This window comes from Plectropomus leopardus, chromosome 11 (genome assembly GCF_026936395.1).
Source record: "Plectropomus leopardus strain MGB_pleo_1.0 chromosome 11, ASM2693639v1, whole genome shotgun sequence".
NCBI classification, from domain to species: domain Eukaryota; kingdom Metazoa; phylum Chordata; class Actinopteri; order Perciformes; family Serranidae; genus Plectropomus; species Plectropomus leopardus.
This window is the reverse complement of record NC_142186.1, coordinates 27206574-27229528: the sequence shown is the minus strand read 5'-3', so window position 1 is coordinate 27229528 and position 22955 is coordinate 27206574. Positions and strand designations below refer to the sequence as shown.

The window sequence follows — 22955 nt, the reverse complement described above, 5'->3', positions numbered from 1 at the left end:
GCCCCACCACCTCCACTAAATCTGACTGGAAATACACACTTCTTGGTAATTTTATCTCTTTTTGGTGGGTTAGCTCATTTTTGTAGTTATTTTGTGTCTCTTAATTTTGATAGGTTTGTTTTTAGTAATTTTGTGTGTTTTTTAGTTGTTTTGTGTCCCTTTGTTGTCATTCTGTGTCAATTTCTGGTTGTTTTGCCCCTTTTGTTATTTGTGTTTCTTCATTCATTTTTTTGTCTTTTTTTATTGTTTTGTGTCTCTTTTAAGTCATTTTGTGTCTCAGGTCATTGTGTTAGTTTTTTTAAAGGTTATTTTGTCTGCTTTTTGGTTGTTTTGTCTGCCTTTGTGTCTCTTTTTTGTTATGTCCCTTTTTGTAGTTATTTTTTAAATACTTTGACGCTTTTTGTTTCTATTCTGTGTGTCTCTTTGTGTGTTGCTCTTTTATACAGATTTGATGTGTCTTTGCAGTAGTTTGTGTCTTTCCTATTTGTCATCAGTTGGGGTCTTTTTTATTATTGTTTTGTCTTTTTGTTTGTTTTGCTTCTTTTGTATACATTTTGTGTCTCGTTGTAGTTGTTTTCTGTTTCTGTTTTCTCATTTTGGCTGCTGTACCCCATTTTATGGTTATTTTGTGTTTCTTTGAATGCAAGTTATGGGGTTTTTATGGGTACATTTGATGTCTTTTTGGTCATTTTGAGCGTCTTTTTAGTCATTTTAAATCTTGTGGGGTCTCAAGTAATTTTTGTTTTTTTGGTCCTTTGTCTCTCTTTGCAGGTCTTCTTGGGTGGTATGTCTTGATTTGAGTGACATTTTGCAGATGAAGGCCAGGAGGGGCCCTTGACACTTAGGGCCCCTAAGCTTGTGTCTGGTAAGCCCAGTCTGTGACTGATCCATGCTTATAACTGATACACCAAGAGTCTTCAGGGTTTAGTACTAGTAGACATAAAATGCTTTTATTATGGTTATAGAGGCAAAAAGTCTGAGCGGACATTCTATGGCATTGACTTATAACTGCAGTTGATGTTTTGTTTTTTAGATGCACGTTATCGGAGGCAACAGGCAAAGGTTACATGTCATGCAAACTAGATAAATAACTCTGTATGTGTACCTTTGCTATAAAGTTAATCATCCACTGGCAATAATGTAGTGCTCTTAGTTAAAAAAGGAAAGAGGAAAAATATACATACAGTATGTAAACAGTCAAAGAAATTGCACTTTCTTGGCTTGTTATTAGAAGCCACACTACTGAAAGAGAGCAGAAATTTAACACTGAAAAAAAACTAATTCACTGTCACTGATTGTCTGACCAATTAAAAAAAATACGCTTGGCTAAAAAAAGAAAAGAAAGACAAATTATGTAATTCTACAAAAAACTAATATACAATCATAGTCAATTTTAAGGACAAATGACTGATATATTGGTCAGCTGTATCACCTGTTAAAAACATGTTAGTAAAATGAAAGATTGGATTATTATGTTTTATGTATACTCCCAATAGTATTGTCATGTATAATACTAATTTTACACGCTACTGCTGATAGAAGGAAAACAGGTCTTTCTCTCTCTCTATGTACATTCACATGAAACTAAAACTTATGGTTACGTCCACTAGGTGGATTAGCCCAATGCTTCTAGGATGAAAACAACCTACTATGCAACTGTACAGAAAAATGACCTCCAATCCTCAAATATTCACAACTAAAAAAAAAACAAACGTAACAAAGGAAGTCCTTATATAGTCCTTATCATAGGAGATATTGCTTTTAAAGACTGCATGAGTTCGCTTAGGTACGTACACAAGACAACATGGCACTTCTACAGAGCATTTGGGGCAAATCTCTCCTTTCTACCCCCCTAGGACATTCTGATTGTCAATGCTCTGGAGCAAAAACATTCTCAAAGGCAGTCTGAAGTAAACAAAACACTGTTTTTTTACCCCTCTCCCTCCCTTCCCCAGGAAGCAATACTGAAAAATAGTCAACAATAAACATTCCTATCATGAATATATTTTGTCCATCTCTTTCGCAGACAGTACTCAAGCTGTCCTTTTTTTGTGTCAAAAATAACTTCTTTCTTAAAACCTCATTAGAAATTCTCTTGCAGCGATGCCAAAATTCCTACCACTAAGCCCACCCCCCTCCCCTGCCTATTCACTGGTACATAGCCGACACTGTCTTGGTAAAGTGAAGAAAAACCCTACCGCTGTCTCCTCAACTGGTTCCCTTCTCCTTGTGTCATTTCCCAAAGGTGCAATGTGACTTTGAAAGCTTAACGAGTAAATGAGGGTTCAATTTTGACCTACTTAGGGCCCAGGCTACATTTTTGTTCCCCCGGGCAGCTCCTGAGCTCCTTGTCTCTTGGAAACTTTAGAGCCGAAATGCTGAGTACCATATAAGTCCACTTTCAGTCTCCGACCCATGTCCGTCTTTCCCTGTTAAGGTGCCGAAGTAAGAGCGATCAACTTGTATGCATTTATAGTGTCTCCACTCATACATACAGTCTTTAGTGTGCTTGATCATCCAGCACTAGTGCAAATTCATCTCAGCTGGTCTTTTCTTTCTTTTCATCCGGGACAGTCTGTCTCTGTTTCTCTCATCCCTTGCCGCTTGGACAAAAGATGTGTTGCCATGGTTTCATCCTTGGTGTGATGCCCTTCAGAGCGCTAGGTTCACCACACTCATCTGTCAGTGTGAGATGTCTTTCTTGCATTTTTCAGCCGCTATGATTCTCCATCTCCTCTTTTCTCGCTTGTTCTCTGTGGCACTGTTAATAACAGTGTTGTGACATCAATTCCTGTCCATCTGTCCTTCGGTGGGCCTGGTCCCTTTCTCAGAGTGGTCCCACCTGCATAAAGGAAAGATACTATCAACAAGACAATGCATATATCTCTCAAAGTCCTTCCTGTTTTTCTATCCAAAGCCCCTTTCCCGCTGCACCAAAAAAGCCACCGACACTCGCTAACATATGGCTTTTGTGTGAAATGGGAAAGGTTACAATCGGCATTCGCACCCAGATCAAATGCAGTAGTCTAAGATATTTATCAGCTGTGGCTCCAGCACTCAAACATCGAACCAGATTAGTCTGCACAGAGTTTGAAAGAGAGATGGAAGGAATAGAAGGAATAGAGGAATAGAAAAAAAGAAGTAACCACTGTAACATTTTCACTGGCCTCCATGCTGCTTTCTACTGTTTACTAAACTGTTTTCCAGCCTGTCTGTGACATCGAACGTCACACGACAGGGAAAAAAAATAAAATAAGCATGCTCAGCTACTGCAGAGCCGTGTACACAGCTCCAGTCTACAGGCAATGGGAAAGGAGTCTATAGCCTATTTTTAGTGTGTTTAACCCTTTGAAACCTGCAGATTGGCTTTCTTTTGAAAATGTTGGAGGGAAATGAGCAACTTAACAAGACATGTCCCAAACAATTACCTGAAAATAAGCAACGACAAAAAATTTAAAAAATTTAGAGACAAAACAAGAAAATAACTTCAAAAATTACCTAATTTTTTAAAAAAAAGAAATTGTGATATACTTTTAAAAACATAATTAAGAGAAGTATAAATATAGTTTAAATATCAATTCAATAATCCCTCTCAGTTAATTTTCAGATTATTTCCTTGTTTGCTTTTACTCATGTTTTCCAGGACAGATATTGCCAAGTTGCTCATTATGTGTTTTTCCATGTTTTTGACAGAAATCAAACCAATTTTCTCAGATTTCAGAGATTTAAAAGCTATTCAAAGGTATCTGAATGCAGCACAAGAAAACTGATGTTGATCCAGGTGTTAAGAGTTAAAAAAAAACTGCTTACACACACTAATCTTACTGGAAAAGAGCTATAATGCTCTACTTACCTCTCTCTGTTAGCTTATGAATGCTGCAGGGTCGAAAGTAAATCATTCAGCCGTTTCCTCCTCTGTTCTCTGCTGCAGACCTCTTCCTCCCCTCGTTTGTCTTCCTCTCCCTCCTCCTCGTGTCTGTTCTGGGTTTTGGTGGGCTGTGGTGAACAAGCATGCACAACTAATTGCACAAGCAGATTTTTATCCTTGTGGGTAGTTGTATTTTTAAGACATTTTTTAATATAAATGGGTAGCGTTTCACTCACATAGGGGCTGGCAGTGAGTGAGCTGCTGGTGTCCTGACTCTGATGAAGGGGGTCACTGCTGATAACCGTCACCTCCACCCCCACTTGCTGATCTGAGGGTCAAAGGTCAAACAGTATTCTGTATGTTAGTGAAGGCGTTGTATGAGGGGAGGGCAACAGCATTTATTTTACAGATAAATCTGTAATTATGCCCTTCTTTTCCCTTGATTCCTATCTGCAATCAGTCAGGGAGTCTTTGATGGAGACTGTGTGGTTTCACTGCTAATGGGGAAAGTTGATGTCTGCTGGGTTCTTGGACACCAGCGGTGGATGACAGAAACGGGGAAACATTTCTGCAGGCTGAAATTCTGTGGTTGGAAAACCACTTTGCTTGTGCTGCTGAGTATGATATGGAGAGACAAGCCAAATATGAGGACGGCGGGCTGTGAGCAGAGCACACACACACACACACACACACACACACACATACATGCACACAGAAATTAAAAGACACGACACGGGACACCAGAAGAAATCTATACAGATGCTGAAATGAAAATGTATAGAGTTCGACCACGTATGCATACACGAACACCTACAGAAACAAAAACTAACACACACACTTGCTTCATGGACCTGACTTGATGTGGCTGTCGTCCCCATTGGCTCCATCACAGGACGGGCGTTGTGAGTCCCTCTCCTCTCCCTCTGCGTCTCTCTCCCGCTCCCTCTCTATCCTCAGTCGGATCTGCCGGTCTCGCACGAGCTCCCAGTTCCTCACGAGGAACACGTGGTGTTTCACCACAAAGCTCCTGGCCCGGCACACAGACAGAAACATTAGCTCGCTGACATTGGTACAGAAACAAAGAAATTTATCTTGACATGCGGAGAATTCATTCCATACCTCTCACTGCCGGTCAAAGGCTCCATGTCGAGGTGAGGAAACAGGCTGGTAATGTCACTGGCACTCTCCTCCTGTGAAATAGAAGGACGCATGTAAGTTTTGACACTTACAAAAGCTGCCTTCTTGACTGGAATGAAAAAACGTGAGGCCACATGAACTCACCGCCGTCTGATGAGAAGATACAGTCCTCTCCTTCATTCGGCCTGAGTGACACAGAGAGACACAAACAGAGTCAGACGCTGCTGGAAAGCATTGATCTGATCCATCAGCTTAACCTGAAGATAACACGTCCAACAATGGCGACTCACAGTAACGCCGCTTCCTCTTCAGAGGGACAGCAGGCTGCTTCTGAAGCTGTGAAAACAAATGAGAATTACATCCACATTCATGACACTTGACAAATCTTGTAACACCTCTTATCTCCTTTCTGATTTTGTGTAAAGGGGAATGACTGTATATAAAGCAGGCCCCCAGGTAGTGTGCCAGGCTTTGAAGCCTATTTTCGTATTGGCCAAACCTGTGGAATTACATCCATCACGTGATGCCATGTGGCCCAAAAAGACTTTTTCCAATAGACTTATATGGTGAAAGAGATGCCTGCCTGCTGGAGACACATTGTCTATGTTTATAAACAGTCTTCGGTTACGGGGCTCTACTGTACCTGATTGTTCTGCCACAGCCACATAACGTCGTAAGGTAACTGGAAATGAATCCGCTTCAGCCTCAGGTACTTCCCTGTAGGACACAAAGGGAGTATGGGTAAGCTCTTGCAGCTGCAAAAAACTTGTTTTTTTTCTTCTTAAATACTCACCGACATGTATGGGAGCAGGTAAAAGGCTATATTCATTCTCCCCTGGTGTGTAGTCCATACTCTCTCTGGACAGCTGTTTGGTTTGGGAGGGCGGGCTAGGAAACAGACATTAAATACGTAAAAACATGATAACAATATAATAGATAACAATAATATTATAATTGTTTATTTATGTCTTCAGGCAACTCACTCTGTGGTTTTGTAATCGTCAGAGTAAAGCCCCGCCCTCAGAAACTTCTTCCTGGGAGGACCGTCTGCTCTCTCCTCTCTTTGGATGGTTTCTGGTTGGGATGGAGCCTGCTCGGCATCTGGTTGGCTTAAACATTCAGGGGGCGTGTCACACTCGGGTTTGTCCTCGGCGACACTAAAAGGAAAGCATGAAGAGAGAGAGATAGAATGATAGAGAGGAAAAAGAGAAAGAAAGAAAAGGCACTGGTTTAGCACACAGTGCTGAAAACAGTGGGTTAATATAGCAATAGTGAGTGGTTGTATTGAATTTTCAAGTCAACCAGCTCTTTAAGATAAAGTTGTGAGCGTTTACCTCTGATGACAGGGAGAGTCACCGTGTTTTTTCTTCCGTCCTCTCTTCCTCCTGGCCTGCAGCTCAGACTCTGTCACCTGCTGCACCGTGTCGCCTCCCCTATCTCTCTCTGGCGCTCTCTCCTCTCTTCTCCCTTTCACTTCTCTCCCATCTCTGCTGTGTCCTGGCAGTAGGTCGGGTGATGACATGGAGGGAGCTGAGTGCGTGGGGGAGGACGCAGCGGATGGCAGTGGACGCTTTCTGGGCCGTCCTGGCCTTCTTTTGTTTTTCCCCGCCACACCGTCTGGCATTGGCACACTTTTCCGCTGCCCCCGGCTTCTTGAGTCACCTTGTAAACCTGCAGTTGTTGAAATGGAAAGAGGGAGGGGGGGAGTGAGGCAGAGGTGGGGTGTAAGTGGCAGAGAGGAAATGAGACAGATGTGGATCAGCGATTGAGCCAGCAGGAGGTGTGAGGTGAGGTCAGTCTAGGCTGAGTCATGCGGATGGGACTCAGATTAGGTTGAGTCACAACATTTCCTCTGACCAGTTTACTTCTGGGAAATGAATTAAGGAGTCATTTACACATTTACAGTGGTGGAACAAATACTCAGTTCTTTCACTTGGGAAACAGTACTAATACCAACCTGTGACAATACTGTTGAAACTGAAAGTCCTGCATTAAAAATGTTGCTTAAGTAAAAGTGAGTAAGTATAATTGGTATAATGTACTTACAGTGTTAAAAATAAAAGTGTCCAATGCAGAAATAAATAAATAAAATAGAAATAGAAAAAAAACACTCTTAAAAAAATCAAAATTATTCTTTGTAAAATGAAGAAAAAATACCCCGAGTCAAAATATTCAAAAATCTTCAAATTTAAATTTTATTAAAAAATAAAAATAAAATAAAAACAGCACCCCAAATTCTTAATTATTTTCTTAAAAAAAGAAGCAACCCCCCCCAAAACTCAAAATGATTTTAAAAATAGTAAAAAATAAACAAAATAAAAAAATAAAATAAATGTTTATCAAACTAGTTGGCAGTTAATTTTCTGTCAATCAGCTAATTGATTAATCAACTATTTTTTTCAGTAGTACATGTAACTGGTCAGTTAACAAAACATATTTTAGAAACTCTTGTTTTCATGCAAAAATCTTAATTTGTAAAGTCACTAAAGCTGTCAGATAAAAGTAGTGAAATAAAAAGTACAATATTTCCCTCTGATAGGTAGTGGAGTAAAAGTGTAAAGTGGCATGACAAGAAAATACTCAGGTTAAGTACAAGTACCTCAAATTTGCTCTTAAGTACAATACTACTCACACATTTGTAGCAACATAAAAAAGAACCGACACTGTGCAGAATGCATACTTTCTGATATGAACATGCACACGTATGCACAAAAACTGTTTTTGCACATTCAGTTAATGTGGAACACAATCTCAAAAGGCTGAGTAGACAAAGCAAGAGAGAAAATATGTGTATGAGTGTGCCCATGCTGCACTGCAAAACATGTGTGTTTAGTTAGATAATGAACTGATGTCAAATGTATTCCAGTTCTTTCAAAAACAACATTTTCCCTAAACAAGCTCTCTTTGCCCCCTTTCTGACCTCCCTGCTATTCCTTCATCAATCGCTTCTGAGGTCATCTATCTTTTGGTTCCATTTTCCACAGTCCCTGACAAAACTGACCACTCTTTCCTTATTGGATTTTTCCAAGTCAAATAGGCCCTGTTGGCCAGCAGTGAGGGATAGGGCAGGCTTTAAATAGCCAATCTGGTGGTTAACTAATGACTGTGTTCACTGGGTAGCCCCAGGCTGCAACAGCGTGCGGTTCGCTGCAGGCCGGGGAAGATTTCAAAGATTTTTCTGGAAGATTCCCATCAAAACGCTGCCCTCCTGCTATAACACTTTTTAAAAATTCCGTCAGAGAGCGGTTGCTGAGTGGTTGCGTTTATGTGTGTGTTGAGCACGTCCCCTGCACAGCGGAGAGGGAGTCTGAAATTGGCTATAAAAAGAACGGAGTCTGATTTCCTCCCAAACACCCCCTTGGCTTTGATGTGTGGCTCAACAACACCTGAGAAAAAGCAATGCTGTCACTATATCGGGCAAACTCTTGGTGCCACAATCTCATCTTCACATTGAGCAAATATAAAAATCTGTCGTACTGCGCAAGTGAAAAGAGCCTCTTGGCATAAAAGCACAGTTTGCTGCCATGTTTTGGGTGCTGTTGTTGTATTTCAATGATAAGCACAGTTGACGTTAGATTTTCCATATAATCTGAATTACTGTCAGTGTTCTGTGTGTGCATATTTCCTGCCAAAAACAGACCACATCTCTGCATTCACACAAGTTAAGAAGCAATTATCTTTGCAGCATATATGGGCGCAGTTTCCAGCCAGAGAAACACTTACATTGCACTATATGCAACATAACAACTTCATACTGAGCAGGCTGCTCTTGCGCACTGTTAGTACATTTTCCTACGAAAAGTAATGCTCTAAAACGAGTAAATATCCTTCGTAATCATGAGCAGGGTTTCCAGCAGTTGTTTGTGGCAGCCTGCCACGATTAAATCATCCACCACAACGAACTGATTTAACATTTTTAGAGCTGGACCATTCATTACCATTTGGTAACTGACTGCACAACACTCTTGAAGCACAGAGCATACTCTGGAAGCAGATGGAGCAGTAGAACACCAGGTGCAGTGAAAGTGAAAATTTAATTGCACTAGGTTTAATCATTTGAACCTGAAGCAAATAGGCTTAATTTCTTTTGAAAACATTGGAGAGAAAGCCATTTGTAAGACCTTGGCCAAGGGACTACAGACGAAAAATAGCCTCCTGGCTAATTCTGGTATTTTTATAGCATGTGTATTTATTATTTTGCACTGTCCTTTTTTTAAATAAAAACTAAATCTAAAAGGAATGTTGTAACTAAACAAGAAATATTCCACAAATTGCTAGAAACAAGTAGATTAAGATTTTTTTTTTTTAAGGGTGGGGGGGTGGGGGTGGGGGCTTCTGGTTTTTTCTTGTACTTTTTACAAATTTCTTTTTTTTTTTATTATTATTATTTCTCCTTAAATTTCTCATTGCCTTCTTCCCATATTTCTGACAGAAATCTTGCAAATTTGCTCAGGTTTCAAAGGATTAAAAGTGCAGCTTCTCCTCTCATCCATCGATCAGATCAGCTCCTCCTTATATAACCCATGTATTTGGGAAAGCTATGCTCACATGACCATTTGGCTGACTGTAGTAAAGAATGACGCGATCCTGCAGGTTTGGTGGTTGGGGTTGTGGACGGGTCCCAAAACACAGGACTTTTCCTGTAGACTTTCCCCTGGAGACCGGTATTCGAAATCATGTAAAACTTTAGTCATTTTAAGCAATGCTGTCATTTCTTTTGCTAAACCTAACCACAGTAACTTTACATCAAGTAAATAACGTCATTCCTGGGGCACTAATACGTAGTATATCATATGAACTATTGAGTGTGCATTTTCATAGGATATAAAACATTGCAACCAGCCATCAGACAGAAGCTCAGGCATCTCAGCGCTCTGTTCATTCACACATTTATTGATCAAACCTTTCATTCATCCTCACCTGTCTCTCTCCTCTCCGTCCATGCTGGCTCATCTCTCCTCCATAACCTGTCTCCACTTCCTGCATTCCTACCAGCCAATCCGCTCCTCAGACCCCTCCCTCCTGTTGCCATGGCAGCGGAAGTGAACAAGTTGGTGTGCGTTGGTGACGGGGACGTCCTGTACAGGTGCGACTCGTCCTCACCGTCTTCGTCCTCTCCGTCTGATGCGATCGGTCTGCCTTTACGCTGCTCCCCAGTGAAACCTCTCCAGCTGGGAGTTGAATTTCCAAATCCTGTTCCTCCCAGGCTCCCAAATTTCGTCCAGCTCTGGCCCAGGCCGCCCCAGCTTCCTCCGAATGAAGACAGGTGAGAGGAGCCCAGCCCCAGTGAGGTGAGAGATGTGTGTTTGTACCTCTCTGCTGATGATGATGATGATGAGGCAGCGGCAGAGGAGAAGGAATCACTTCCGTTCTCACATAACCAAGACGACTCTTTCGACAGCATACTCCCCATTCCTCTTGCACCTTTCCTTCCTCCTTCTCCTTGCCCCAAAACGAACCCTGATCTCGGCTTTGAACTGGCCAACCCCTCCCTTTCCATCCCATCTTCCTCCTCATCCTCGTGCAACTCCTCCTCGTCATCCATGTCTCGCTCGCAGTGCCTGTGGCGGTGCTTATGCTTGTGTTTGTGTTCACTCCTCCCACAGCCACAGGAGAGGCCGGACGTGAACCCTGAGCTGAGGTGTGGGCCTCCTCCACTGCCTCCACCTAAATCTCCCTCAACGTCTCCTCCCAAAGCTCCCTCCCTCAGCAACCTGCTCCTGCGCCGGTGGAATCTGGCGGGGTTTAAGAGGAAATGGGCATGATGGGGTTGATGCGGGGCGTACTGGTGTGGAGTGGGAAGTGGGTAGGAGCTGGGGAGGTGGTGGTAAAGGGTTGTAGCTGGTGGATAGCTGCTGTAAAAGCTCATATTTTCAATGGTCTCCTGGAACTTTGATGGGCAACCACACTGCCTTCGATCGGGCTTCCTGTTGCAATGCACGGGCTGGCATGGGTAGAAAGGCTGAGTGGAGAAGGAGGGATTAGCGGAGTAAGATGAAGGGTGAGGAGAGTAGAAGCCGTTCAGATTGATCCTGAAGATGTTAGAGCGATGAGAATGGGAGGAGGAGTGATGGCGCCTTCCTCCAGGAGCATTCCCGCTCCCATCGAAGCCCTGTCCAAGCCCCGTCCTCGCCCAACTTCGCTTTCCGATATGGATCTCGCTGAACTGAGCGACCAGATCCTCCAGCTCAGCCAGAAACTCTGGATCCTGCATGTGCAGCTGCTGGTGCTTCTTCTTGTGTTTATTTTTCTGTCTCTTCAGTGCATTGTGCCCAAGGCAAGAATAATAGTCCGGGTGAGAGCACTTGTTGTGTCCCGGGCAGGGGCACAAGCAAGTGCAGGAGGAGGAGCAGTCGTAATCCCTTCTCCTGTGCCTGTGTCTGTCCCTGTGGCGCTCCGCGGTCGTAGAGTTGGGGTTTGTGTGTCTGGGCATGAGAGAGAGGGGTGAGGAGACAGGAGAGGGACGGTCCACAAGCGAGGAAGGGTGCCTTTGACCCCCCAGAATCACCCCTGACCCCTGACCCAACCTGAGCATGCCTCGGACTCCCCTCATCTCTGCTCGCTCAGAAACACTGTTGTTATCCGTTCCGATCCCGCTGTCGCTCGGCAGCGTCTCCTCGCTGTGCGACTCGCTCCTGGGGGAGGGCGTGGCCTCTTTCAGGTGGCCAGGAGAGCCAGGTGTGTGATGCAGCGGAGGGGTGGGACAGGAGAGCTTACATGAAGACTGGTGAAAGGGAAAGTGATGCCTTCCCTGGCATGGACAACTCTTCTTCACAAAGGGAGAGAGGGATGAGGAGGAGGGAGGACGGGGGGAGGTGCAGGAGGATGATGGGGAAGGCAGGGAGAAGGGATGAGGAAAAAGTAAGGAGGATGTTGGTTCTGGAAGGCTGCCTTCACTGTAGGGGCTCTGGGCGCCACTGGAGTGGGTGAGAGACGGGGAGGGAAACGGGTGAGAGGGAGGAGGCTGGGGTTGGTTAGACGAGAAGAGAGATGTTTCCGAGGGATTGGTAAACAGGGACGACTGAGTGGCGCTCTGGGAGTTAGTTGTTTGCGCTTTCGGCTTGCGTCCTCGCCTCTTGCCCATGTAGATGGTCCCTCTCTTGCTCACATTGATCTGGGGGCCCAGCTTACTCCCGAAGGACGAGGACAGGGCAGAGAGCGTGTGTACTGTTGTCGGCTCTATCGATTTACACATTCTTAGAGAGGACTCGCCATCTGCTGCTCCCCTTCCCTCTTTTCCCGCATACCCGGACAGTATTACCTTGTGAAGTCTCTTCTTCTTTCTTTTCTTCATCTCGTTAATCAGCCTCCTGATCTTTAGCTGCCTGCTCCCTTTTTCGGGAGGATGAAAATCTTTACTCCTATCAGTGCGATTCAGTGCATCTTCGCTCTGTTCCTCGGGGAGGGAGCGTTTGGGAGGACGGCCACGCTTCTTGGGGCTGGATTTCGACTGCATTTTGGGACTTGGCTCCAGGACAGGGGCTTTCTGAACTCCGTCACACCCCAGAAGAGGCACCTCAGTTGGGACAGCGCTTGGTGACAGTCTTGGGGGAGGTTCATCGAAGCTGAAGGATTTTGGGCGGCCCCTTTTTCGAGCAGAGGTTAGGGTGCATCTGGACGCAGGGGGGCTAGAGTCTGAAGCTGGGTGACTCTGCTTTGGGGATGAAGGTTTGGTTGCAGAGGAGAGAGGGGAGGAGCTGCTGGTTAAGGAGCTAGACGGAGCTGGGTGTGACTCATCAGTCTGCTGAATAGTGGTCTTGGCAGGAAGGGATGTTTTGGGGTTCTGGGGGAAACTCAGTAAAGGATTATGTTGGGAATCTGAAGGGGCTTCCTGATTTTCCGCCCTCTGAGCCCGGTGCACCAGCTTGGTCCAGCTGGGCCGTCTGGCTTTACGTTTCTTGAGCGGGCGGCTGTCCTGCTCTTGGGGGGAGGAGGGGGGAGAAACACGGGCAGAGGGAGTGGGCAGAGAGGGAGGAGCAGAAGCAGAGGGGTGGCTTGGAGGCACAGCTGAATGTCTTGAGACGTCTTGTTCTTTTGATTTACTGGTGTCACCTGTTGCTGGCTCAGCTTGTTTAACTGGCTTGCAACTGTCATCCATCTTTTCTATCTCATCTGGTCTGCCTGGATTCACTACTTTACAGCTTTTATCCAGTTTACCACTATCAACTGTCTCAACACATTTATTATCCTCTGTTTTTTGACTGTCTGGGCTGAGCTTATCCCTTTTCGTCTCAGCTTTTCCCCTTTCGGTCTTAAGTTCATCCCTCCACGTATCATCAGCCCTATGTCTCTCATCCTTTTCTTTACCATGCTTTGACTTCCCATCCTTCCCTTTCTCCTTTTTCTTCTTCTTGCCTTCCTCCTTTCTGCTCTCACTCTTTGCTCTATCTGCCTCCAATCTATCTCGCTTTGACTTTTTATCTTTCCGTTTCTCCTTCTTTGCTTTCCTGTCTTTCTTTTTCTCTACAGAGGGACCTTGACTTTGGGATTGGGCATCCACAGTGGGGGTAGACTGCGGTTTCGGGGTGACTGAAGGAGAGTCTGGCTTGCCCTTACTGGACAGTTCTTTATGGGAGCTGGTGGAGGCTGGAGGTCTTGTCGAGGAGTCCATGGAGGAAACAGAACTGCTGTGTTTTCCAGATTTGCTTTTCGACGAGGCGGAAGTGCCAAGGATGTCGGCGGAGCCTTTCCCATTAGATAGTCCCTTCTGTTTTGTCGTCTGCACCAAACCATTATGCTTCTTGGAGGTCTTCCCTTCGTTCCTGGTTTCAGCTGCAGATTGGGCTTGGATACATGAAAGCGTGGCTGTCTGTTCTGTTGCAGGCGAGCAGGGTTTGTGTCCTGCAGAGACAGACTGGCCATTGACACTCGGAAGCTTGTCTTTCTTTACTCTCTCTGACGAGCCATTTGAATTCACCTCCGTCTTATCGGCCAGTTTGATAGGAACCTGGGGAGTGCAAACAGGGAATCTCTGTCATCGACAACAATGGCTGCGACATCCATTAGTTTGCTGTTGACAACGGCGGAGGACAATAGGGAAGAGACAACAACTCGAATGCTTTTGTTTTTGTCCGCCCATTAAAAGAGGGAGTGAGGACAAAATGACTCAATCAGGCAGAGAAAAGAGGGCATACTGAGGAGAAGGAGAGAGTGAGGTGATGGAAACAGGAATGGGGTTGACACAGAAAGGAGAAATACAAAGGCAGAAGAGAAACAGAGAGGAAGGGAGTGGGACAGGGACAGAGGGGGGAGTGAAAGATAAATGAGAGCAGGTAGAGAAAAGAGGGGATGTAAAAATAGAAGAGAGGGACAGATATAGAGAGCCAAGCAGAGACAGAAAGAGAGAGAGAAAGCTGCGCTATTGGTAGCTATAAATTGCCACTAATACAGATGAGAAGGCTTGACATTTCGTACTTGTCCTGTAATTTTGGTATGCTGCAGCTTGAGTGGCGTTTGTGCAGCTAAAGCAATAAGCTTTCCCTTGGGTGACTGTCACAGGCACTGATAGACCAATGTCTGTAATAGCTCCAAGTGGTTGCCGTGCTGTTGTCCTATTTATAGGTCTGTTTATTGAAATCTGCTGCCTAGGTTTCAGTATTAAGACAATGGCTCATTTGACCTTATTACAAGTGAGCACAAAGCTGAGCAGTTTTGCACCGTATAAGTATGTCTGGTGGTTAACTGCAAGATCAACGACAAAACAGAGCTACAGCACATGTGCACGCCGTCAGTCACTGCAACACTTTGTATTTGTCTGTTATAAGCTATCGGGTCTAATATTGACAGCTGACATGAGTTCATCTTTGTGTATATACTCTTAACCCCTTTTTTAAATTATTTTTTTGACTTTTGGCCTTTTTTGACAGGACAGGATAAGGGTGAAATGGGAGAGAGAGAGAGGGGATGACATACAGCCAAGGGCAGAGTTTGGAATTGAAACTCTTTAACCCATTTAAACTTGAGAAAATGGTTTTGATTTCTTTATAAAAAAAAACATGGAGAGAAGGCAACAAGCAACACATGACCCTAAAAAAAAGCACATAAAAAGTAAAAAACAAAAAACAAATGACCTAAAAAGTGCTTCATTTTTTTATTTTTAAAAATATTTTATTATATTTGTTTTCTGTAGCATAATTCCAAATATAAAATTATTAGAAGATTTTTCCCTATTTTTTATTTTTTTTACTCTTTTTAAAATTCTCCACTTTTTAAATTCTTCTCGCAATTTCTGGGATATTTCTTGCCCAGTTGGTAATTGCCTTTTTTTTCCTTTTTGATTGAAATCAAACCAATTTGCTCAGGTTCAAAAGGGTCAAATAGCTTGTGAAAGGCATCTAAGCTCATCACAAGAAAACTGATATGGATCCAGGTTTTAGGGGGTTAACTTACCTGTTTGGAGGACCTGGTCCCTTGGCTGGTGACGGCAGGGACTGAGGCTGTCGTGGAAGCTGTGGTTAATGTTGATGATAACGACAGTGGCTGCGAAGATGATGATGCGAGTGGAGATGAAGCAGCAGCAGATGCAGTAAGTTTGGATGTGGTCTGGACAGCATCCAAGCCCGAGTGCTGATCTCTGGTGGCCTCCTCTGGAGCAGAGCTGGTTTTGCTCTGCGGTCCTCCGTCTCCATCCCCCCTCAGCAGTCCCCCCCTGCCTTGCCTCTGATAGGTCCTGAAGGTGGGCTTGCAGACATAGCTCTCCAAGATCTTAGGCGGTTTCTTGGTGCGTTTGGCGTGGAGTCCGATGCGGAGTCGCACGTTTCCGTCGGGGCAGCTGGTCTCTCTACCGGAGATCTGAAGCTGTTGCTGCCCCGTGCTCCCACAGCGCCCCTCGATGAGCAACTCCAGCACTGCCCCCTTGTCACCCTCTCTCTTTTTCCCTGCTCCCCTTTTCTCCTCCTCCTTTCCCCCTACATCGCCATTCTCCCCCTCACCCCTCCCATTTTTCTCTGCCACTTCAGAGTCTTCGGATGCGGAGGTGGCGTCCAGAGTGGTGGTTGGAGGGGTTCCCCCCTTCACTCTCTGGTCCATCAGAGAAGTCAGGGGGGAGAAGCAGGATGCTGCAGGGTTTCCAGTATAACACTGTTAAATGAGGTTGTTGGGGCCAAGGGCGACGAGGAGGAGGAGAATGCAGGTGTAGATGAGATTTCCAAAAGAATATCCTGTAATAGTCCACCTGGGCTCCTTCATCCAGCGAAGGAAGGTCTCTCTCTTGTCCTTTAGGCTTGCAATGAGATGTTCGAGGCAGAGAGAGAGAGAAAAGACAGACAGACAGAAAGATAGAGAGGCCAGTGATTAGTCATTTCAGTGAGCTCAGATGCTGAGTAGCAGCAGCGCAGGAATTGAGGGGAAAGTCCCCGTCCTGCAGGCAGCTGTGGAGAGGTGCTAAAGTCTGTGTCCACAGAGATGATCTCATCATACAGAAAACCCAGGGGGCCAATCAGCGCCACCGATTCCCAGAATGTCGGCACTAACTGGAAGAAAGACCTACTCACATTCTTCCAAAAAAAAAGAGAAAAGAAGCCTCAGCTGGTTTTCACTAACAATCTGTAAATAACGGCAGCCGTGAGAGACGGCTCCTCAAACCTCTACAGTTTTACTTTTGCGCTAATCCTCACTCATCTAGTCCCCGGATCAATATATCAATCAATCAGCTCCTGACTAATTCAAACACTTGATCCAGTCTCCTCCCCTCCTCTCCTCGCTGTCTTTGCGCCTTCTGTTCTCAGCTACTCCCACAAGCACTTCTCCTCCCACCCTTCCCTCTGCTGTACTTTCTTTTCTCTCCGAAACTCCCCTTTTCATGTTTGGCAGAAAGCTTTTGCATGCATTCTCTATTAGACCCATCCACTCCCTCTCTCTTTCCCCCTCTCTCTGTGTAGACCACACAGTAAAAATGGTCAACTCATACACTGTATCCATGTTAATCAGAACCATATTTCCTCCTCCACTTCGTTCTTTTCCTCCTCTCCAACCTAAATCCCTCCATTCACAGTCCGACCATTCCCCTCCTCCCCTTTCAGTAGTGGTAACAAAAATCCGTAGGAAAGGGTAAAACTTATTTTTGGAAAGGAGTGCAAATTCCTCCTCCTCCCATTGCTTCCTCTAAGTCAAGCAAGCTTTTCATTGACCCCCATTGTAAATTGACTTTTAATGTGACATTACAGCAAGTAACACACCCTAAAATAACATTCTCCTCGCCAAAGAGAAAAAAAAACTTTCGCTCTCGCTTGTGCCGCTCTCAGCCCAGTTTTTAACATATCGCAGGGAAGCAGCATCTTCTGTCACGCTTCCTTCATTATACTCCCTCTCTCATTAAGGGAGACGCTCATCCATTTTCTAATAAAACACACCCTGCCAAGCATTCTTGCTGCTGCTCTCCTGAGAGCCTCTTATGAAATAGCTCATCTGTCTCTCAACGCACTGAACTGCCCCCTTAGACTCACAAGAGCATCTCAGATAATGTTTTTATTTAAGAGCTCAGTGGGCTATCTCTCCTGCCTCTCGCTCCCTCCACACCCAAACCCTTTTTCCTTGAATCATACGAAGCTCGAATCAACATCTGTTCCAGTAACTGCTGTTATGTAACAGTTTTGGAAAGCAAGGCCAAACCTTCTTACAATCAAATAAAATGAGCAAAGAGATGGACAGAGGTCCTTTTATATCAATGTTTTTATCATGACCTTTAATCCAGAGGTTTGATCTGTGTGAAGAAGAGAAGCTCGAGAGAGTCGAGTCATATGCAGAGGTGGGAACGAGTCATTTTTTTGCAAGTCATAAGTCTCAAACCTTCGCACTCAAGACACATGTAAAGTCCCAAGTCCTGAAGTTTGAGTTTTGAGTCTTTATGTGCTGTTCACTGAATGTAATGCCATTTTAACAACAGAGTAATAATATCAGGGTTAGCACACATTTTCATGGACACAATTTCAAAACTTTTCCATGACTTTTCAAGGACCCTAATTATTTTTGTCTCTGCCTCAGGTGCCTGGCGTTTTTCAAACATACCAGATTCAAACTCTATTCCAACATAATTTCAACCCAAACAAAATTATCCGTGATGTCATTTTTTAAAAAAATGATATCAATGATAATTTTCAATCTCAATTTTTGTCCTGCAACTTGTTGGGTGCTGTCATATTGGTTCAAAAAAAAGTGGACCCGGAGAATTAAGCACTGACATGCTGGGATTAGCATTAGCTGATTCAGAAATTGATTTGTGGCACGCTTTTTAAATAACATACTTTTTAATATTTAGGCTTTAGGGGAAGGTATCAAGTATTTTCAAGTCAAACGGCTCCACGAGTCAAGTCTGGCAAGTCCAAATTCCTAAACTTTGATTTTTGATTCCTAAACATGTCATAATGCGCTCCTCACTAAATGTACTGACATTTTAACAAAAGAGTAGTACCATTATCTGGCACTGACTTGCTAACTAGCCTTCTAGCTTCAACTTACCATTCTTAGTGCAATTCTGAATATCAAACAAAGTTTGAGTTGTTGCTTCTCTTACTGTAATTTTAGACATGCATGTTTTGCATTCTGCAATTTGTTTTTTGGTGACCATCTGATAGTTTCTGCATGCAAACAAAATTATCTTGGGTAAATATTTTAGAGTCAAAAGGCTGAAGTCCAAGTGAAGTCAAGGGGGCCATTGTTATTCAAGTTGAGTTGAGTTGAAAGTCTTTTGATTTTGTTAAGTAGAGTCTAAAGTCATCAAATTTGTGACTCAAGTCCAAGTCATCATGTGACTCGAATCCATATCTCTGGCGCTCAGTAAGGTAATGTTCACGGTTTTCTCCTGCAGCCTGATTGGATGCTGCCAGATTAGTTAAAATTAGGTGGATCTGAAGTGTCTGCTTGCTGGAAATGGACAGTGTTAATATTACTTTATTTCAGAAATTATTAGTAACACCGTTCTTAAATAACCCACTTTTGGGCTTGGGGGAAGGTATCAAGTATTTTCAAGTCAAAAGGCTCAAGTCCAGGTGAGGTCACAATTCATTGCTGTTAACGACCAAGTAGAGATGCAAGTCTTTTTTGATTATGGTTGAGTCTGGCTTGAGTCCAAGTCATGTAACTTGAATCCACACGTCTTTCCAACTTTCAGTAGTATAACGCTAGTTCTTCACATTTATCACCTGCAACTTGTTGGATGCTGTCAGATTATTTAAAATCAAGTGGATCTTAAGTGTCCGCTTGCTGGTAATGAATAGTGTTAATGTCGGTTGATTCAAGAAATTACTTGTTGCACACTTTTTCAAGGACAGGTTTTTTAATCTTTGAATTTAGAGAACGGTATCAAGTATTTTTAAGTCAAAGGGTCCAAGCCCAAGTGACATCATCGTTGTCAAAGTCAAGTTGAAAGTCTGTCTCGATTTTGTCAAGTCATGTCTAAAGTAATCGAATTTGTGAATCATGTCTGACTCAAGTCCAAGTCATGTAACTTGAATCCACACCCCCGGAAATGATCTTCGGTATAATTTTTTATCCAAATGGCACTCAGTAACACAATGTTAGCTCGTCACTGTTCTCTCATGCAACTTGATTGCATGATGTCGGATTGGTTAAAACAAATGCATCTTAAGTGTCAACTTGTTGGCAATGAATAACGTTAATATTAGGCACTTTTTAAGGGACAAACTTAAAAAAAAATGAAATTAGGGGTAAGGTATAGAGTATTTTTATATCAAAGGGCCCAAGCCCAAGTGACATCATTGTTGTCAAAGTCTTTCTTGATTTTGTCAAGTCATGTCTGAAGTCATCAGATTCAGTATCAAGTCTACGTCATGTGACTGGAGTCCACACCTCTGCTCATATGGGTTACAATCTTGTTGTGTGGGGGGACTATAAGAGGAGAATGAGAGTGGCAGGTTTTCAAACTTAAAAGGGCAAGCCCATTCAACATCAGTCAAAGTGCATACTAATAGCTTTTTATACTCTCCAGAGCTATACCTCTCACACATAACTCAAAATTATTCCAACATTAGACCAGAAGCTATTTCCAGTGACAGGATGATGGGTGGACTTGACACTGCAGTCAGTGTGGGTTCCTCGGCAGCGCTGAGGCGACGATTAAATCATGATAATGGCCCACCATATTTCCAGCCATCATCGCCATCCCATGACGGTGTTATTATCAATAACTACAACACTATTATCATCTGCCTGACAACAGCACAGAAGCCCCTGCTGGAAATTAGTGCTTGCTGTGATGGCATCTTAAAAAACACTGAGCCGTGAAGCCTCACTCCACATATACAGGGGGAGGGAAGTTTCTCACGTGAGTCTCCCTCCTCTTCACGCACACATACGCACTCACTTTTTCTCCTAGTTAGTGTATTACAAGTGTGTTGGTCGTACATTGTGTACCCAGGTCGCAGCTGCGTAGGTTGACTGATGTTGCTACTGTAGATACAGTATGGGCAGTGGGGGTGTTACCGCACTGGAGCAACCTATCACTGGTTTACTGAGGACGTCAACAGGGGCTTCCTTCACCATAATGACTTTGCGCACCTCTGAAAATCACTATCCGCCTGATGCTGTCGCACTTACAAATGATACACACATGCACGTGTTGTTGTTGTCGTCACTCCTATCTCCATAATCAAGTAAAAAGCGCATTTAAGCGTCCGAAAGGAAAAAAACGCGCACGGATAGAAACTCAACATGGAAGTGGGGTTGCTACGTAGCATCCAAAATGTGCTCGCTAGTGGTGTTTGTGATGTGGCTCAGTCCCCGAGCCACCTTTTTTTCCCCCTCTCCTATCTGTCCTCTGCCAGCCCTTCTGCTGGTGTCAGCAACATTGAAATAAGAAATATCGCCGTGCACGCAGGGAGCGACGTACTCAGCAACAAGGGATAAAATTAGCGCAAATCGGATGCACAAAAATCCCCAGTAACCTCCAAGTGCTGCTGTGCGAGCTCGCTGATGATGACAGGCCTGCACACATTAATACAGACTGCCATGAAAATCTGTAATAAGGCTACGTAGGCTACTTACCCGAGAGCGCGTCCCGGAGCCAACTGCGTTTAGGCAGGAGGTTAAGGTGTTGCTGTCCTGCTCGCCCCTTCGCACCAACAGAAATCCGGAGCTTTTTGGTGCATTAGATGTTGCTTTGATTACATAACTAAGGCCAGCGGAGGTTAAAACACCTCCTAAAACCGAGTTTCGGTCTCATCGGAGCGCGGAGCCTACTGTGCAACAACATTGGCGCGGGTGTTTTCATAATCACACTAGTCGACTGATCTTCGTCGGCGCGTCTCCGCAGCTAGGTGGCGGACTGGTTACACTGGAGCTTATTTTTGCTTTCCACTTCTCCTCTCGGGGAAAGTTACATCTGCCGCCCGCCAGTAATAATGGCTCAGATTGTGCTCACACAAGCTGTTAACGTGTCATGACTGAAGGGCTGCAGTAGCGCGTGTGTGTGTGTGTGTGTGTCTCTGTGTGTGTGTGCTGGTGTGTGTATGTGTGTGCGGGGTTACAGGCTGTGACAGTGCAGAGGGGTTGGTGGATGTGCGGGAATGCAAGTGCGTGGCCATTTTCATGTGGCCAGAGGAGGAGATAAAACAGCGAGAACAGCTCAGGATCTCGCTGCGGTTCATAATAGGCGGTCGGGGAGGGCTATTTAGACGCTTAATAAAATGGCGACGACTTGTCTAAAGTAGGCTGCTGGTAGGAATTTGGGGGAGCAGCTCAAAAGTTGCGTCGCTGTAATGTGATGTGAGATCCAGTTTGCACCAGTGGGAGAGGAGAGAAGGGCAGGCTGGGCTCAGCACTTATTGAAAAAGTTATTATTTAGGAGCTGGTTATTATGCATTAGTTAGACAGGAAATATTGATTCAGAACATAAGCAGTGTTTTGGGGGGTTTTCCCACTAGTGCAGCAACCGAAAATATACTCACAACCAGCCACATTTCTGTTATATGTTAACATTTTAAATACATTTTTGTGTGCAAAATAAAGTAATAACAATAATACAAAACATGGAAATAATCATAATAGTAACTTAAATTATATAACATCTTTAAAAACAGTTGTTTACAAAGTGCTTTGAAAGACAAAGCAAAGGTAGGAACTCAGGGAATAATAAATACAAAAAGATGCAAAGGAAGTGCAAGGATAATTATTCAAAATAATTACCAAAACGGGCAAAACAACCACAAGGAAACACAAAGCAACCACATGGAGACACAAATTATATTATATTGCATATCTGTGCCCATGGGCCCATTGTCTAATAATAAACCCATGGTTGTAGCAAAACACTATTAGGCTATTGTTTTGTTGTTTATGGGTCTATAGGGATACATGGAAGTAGGGGTAGGGGTTTTGTTTGTTAACTTTGGGGCAACATATAAAACAGGAGTCCTTTGCCAGAATATTTTGAGCATCAAAAGCTTATATTCCTGCATTCTGATGAATATTTATGTAGCATTTTGGGTTTTTTTTTAAATTTATTTTCTGTATCAATTTATGGTGTAAATGTCAAAATAATGTTGTCAAAAATAAAAACCTGTCCTTTTATTTTTTGTTTGTGTTATTCTGTTAAGCATGTGATAAGAATAAAGAAATTGAATTAAACATGGTCTATTGCCCACTTTGCTTGGTTGCTAATCTATTCTTGTTCGGACATAACCAGATCTCTTTAGGAGGCTCATGAGAACATATTTTTTGGCCTTTATGGGTCACCCCACACCTTCACCTCCCACCTTCTTTTACTTTGTGTAAATGCACTGTCAACTATTTCCCACTAAGCACAATAACACCCTCCTTTTCCCAATGTATTAGGTACTAGTAATGATGTATTTTTATTGAACACAACTTTATTTAGGAATATACACCATGAGAAAGTATAAACTTTTTCTGAGGATCACCACTCTCATGACAATGACAAAAAACCCAAAAATCTTTTGGAAAACAAGTCTGCATGCTTGGGTATAACAAATAGGTC

General features: G+C 43.7%; 1 protein-coding gene across 4 annotated transcripts; it reads right to left on the bottom strand.

Moving 5' to 3' along the window:
- Positions 1-923: 923 nt before the first annotated feature.
- Positions 924-22463, bottom strand: LOC121945149 (uncharacterized). Of its 4 annotated transcripts, XM_042489174.2 has the most exons (14): positions 21005-22452; positions 15395-16226; positions 9926-13952; positions 6340-6676; positions 5989-6162; positions 5799-5893; positions 5649-5722; positions 5296-5341; positions 5150-5190; positions 4988-5058; positions 4720-4895; positions 4105-4196; positions 3854-3996; positions 924-2842 (listed from the first exon to the last, which is right to left on the bottom strand). In XM_042489174.2, exons 2-13 carry the CDS (start codon positions 16031-16033, stop codon positions 3868-3870), a joined length of 5901 nt encoding a protein of 1966 aa, XP_042345108.2. In that variant the 5' UTR covers positions 16034-16226; positions 21005-22452; the 3' UTR covers positions 924-2842; positions 3854-3867. The 4 variants fall into 4 exon arrangements, 2 of the variants coding, with proteins under 2 accessions (XP_042345108.2, XP_042345112.2); XR_006105946.2 differs by lacking the exon at positions 924-2842 and having other exon boundaries at positions 3855-3996; positions 4725-4895; positions 21005-22458; XR_015777953.1 differs by lacking the exon at positions 924-2842 and having other exon boundaries at positions 3948-3996; positions 4707-4895; positions 21005-22458.
- Between the last annotated feature and the right edge of the window lie 492 nt (positions 22464-22955).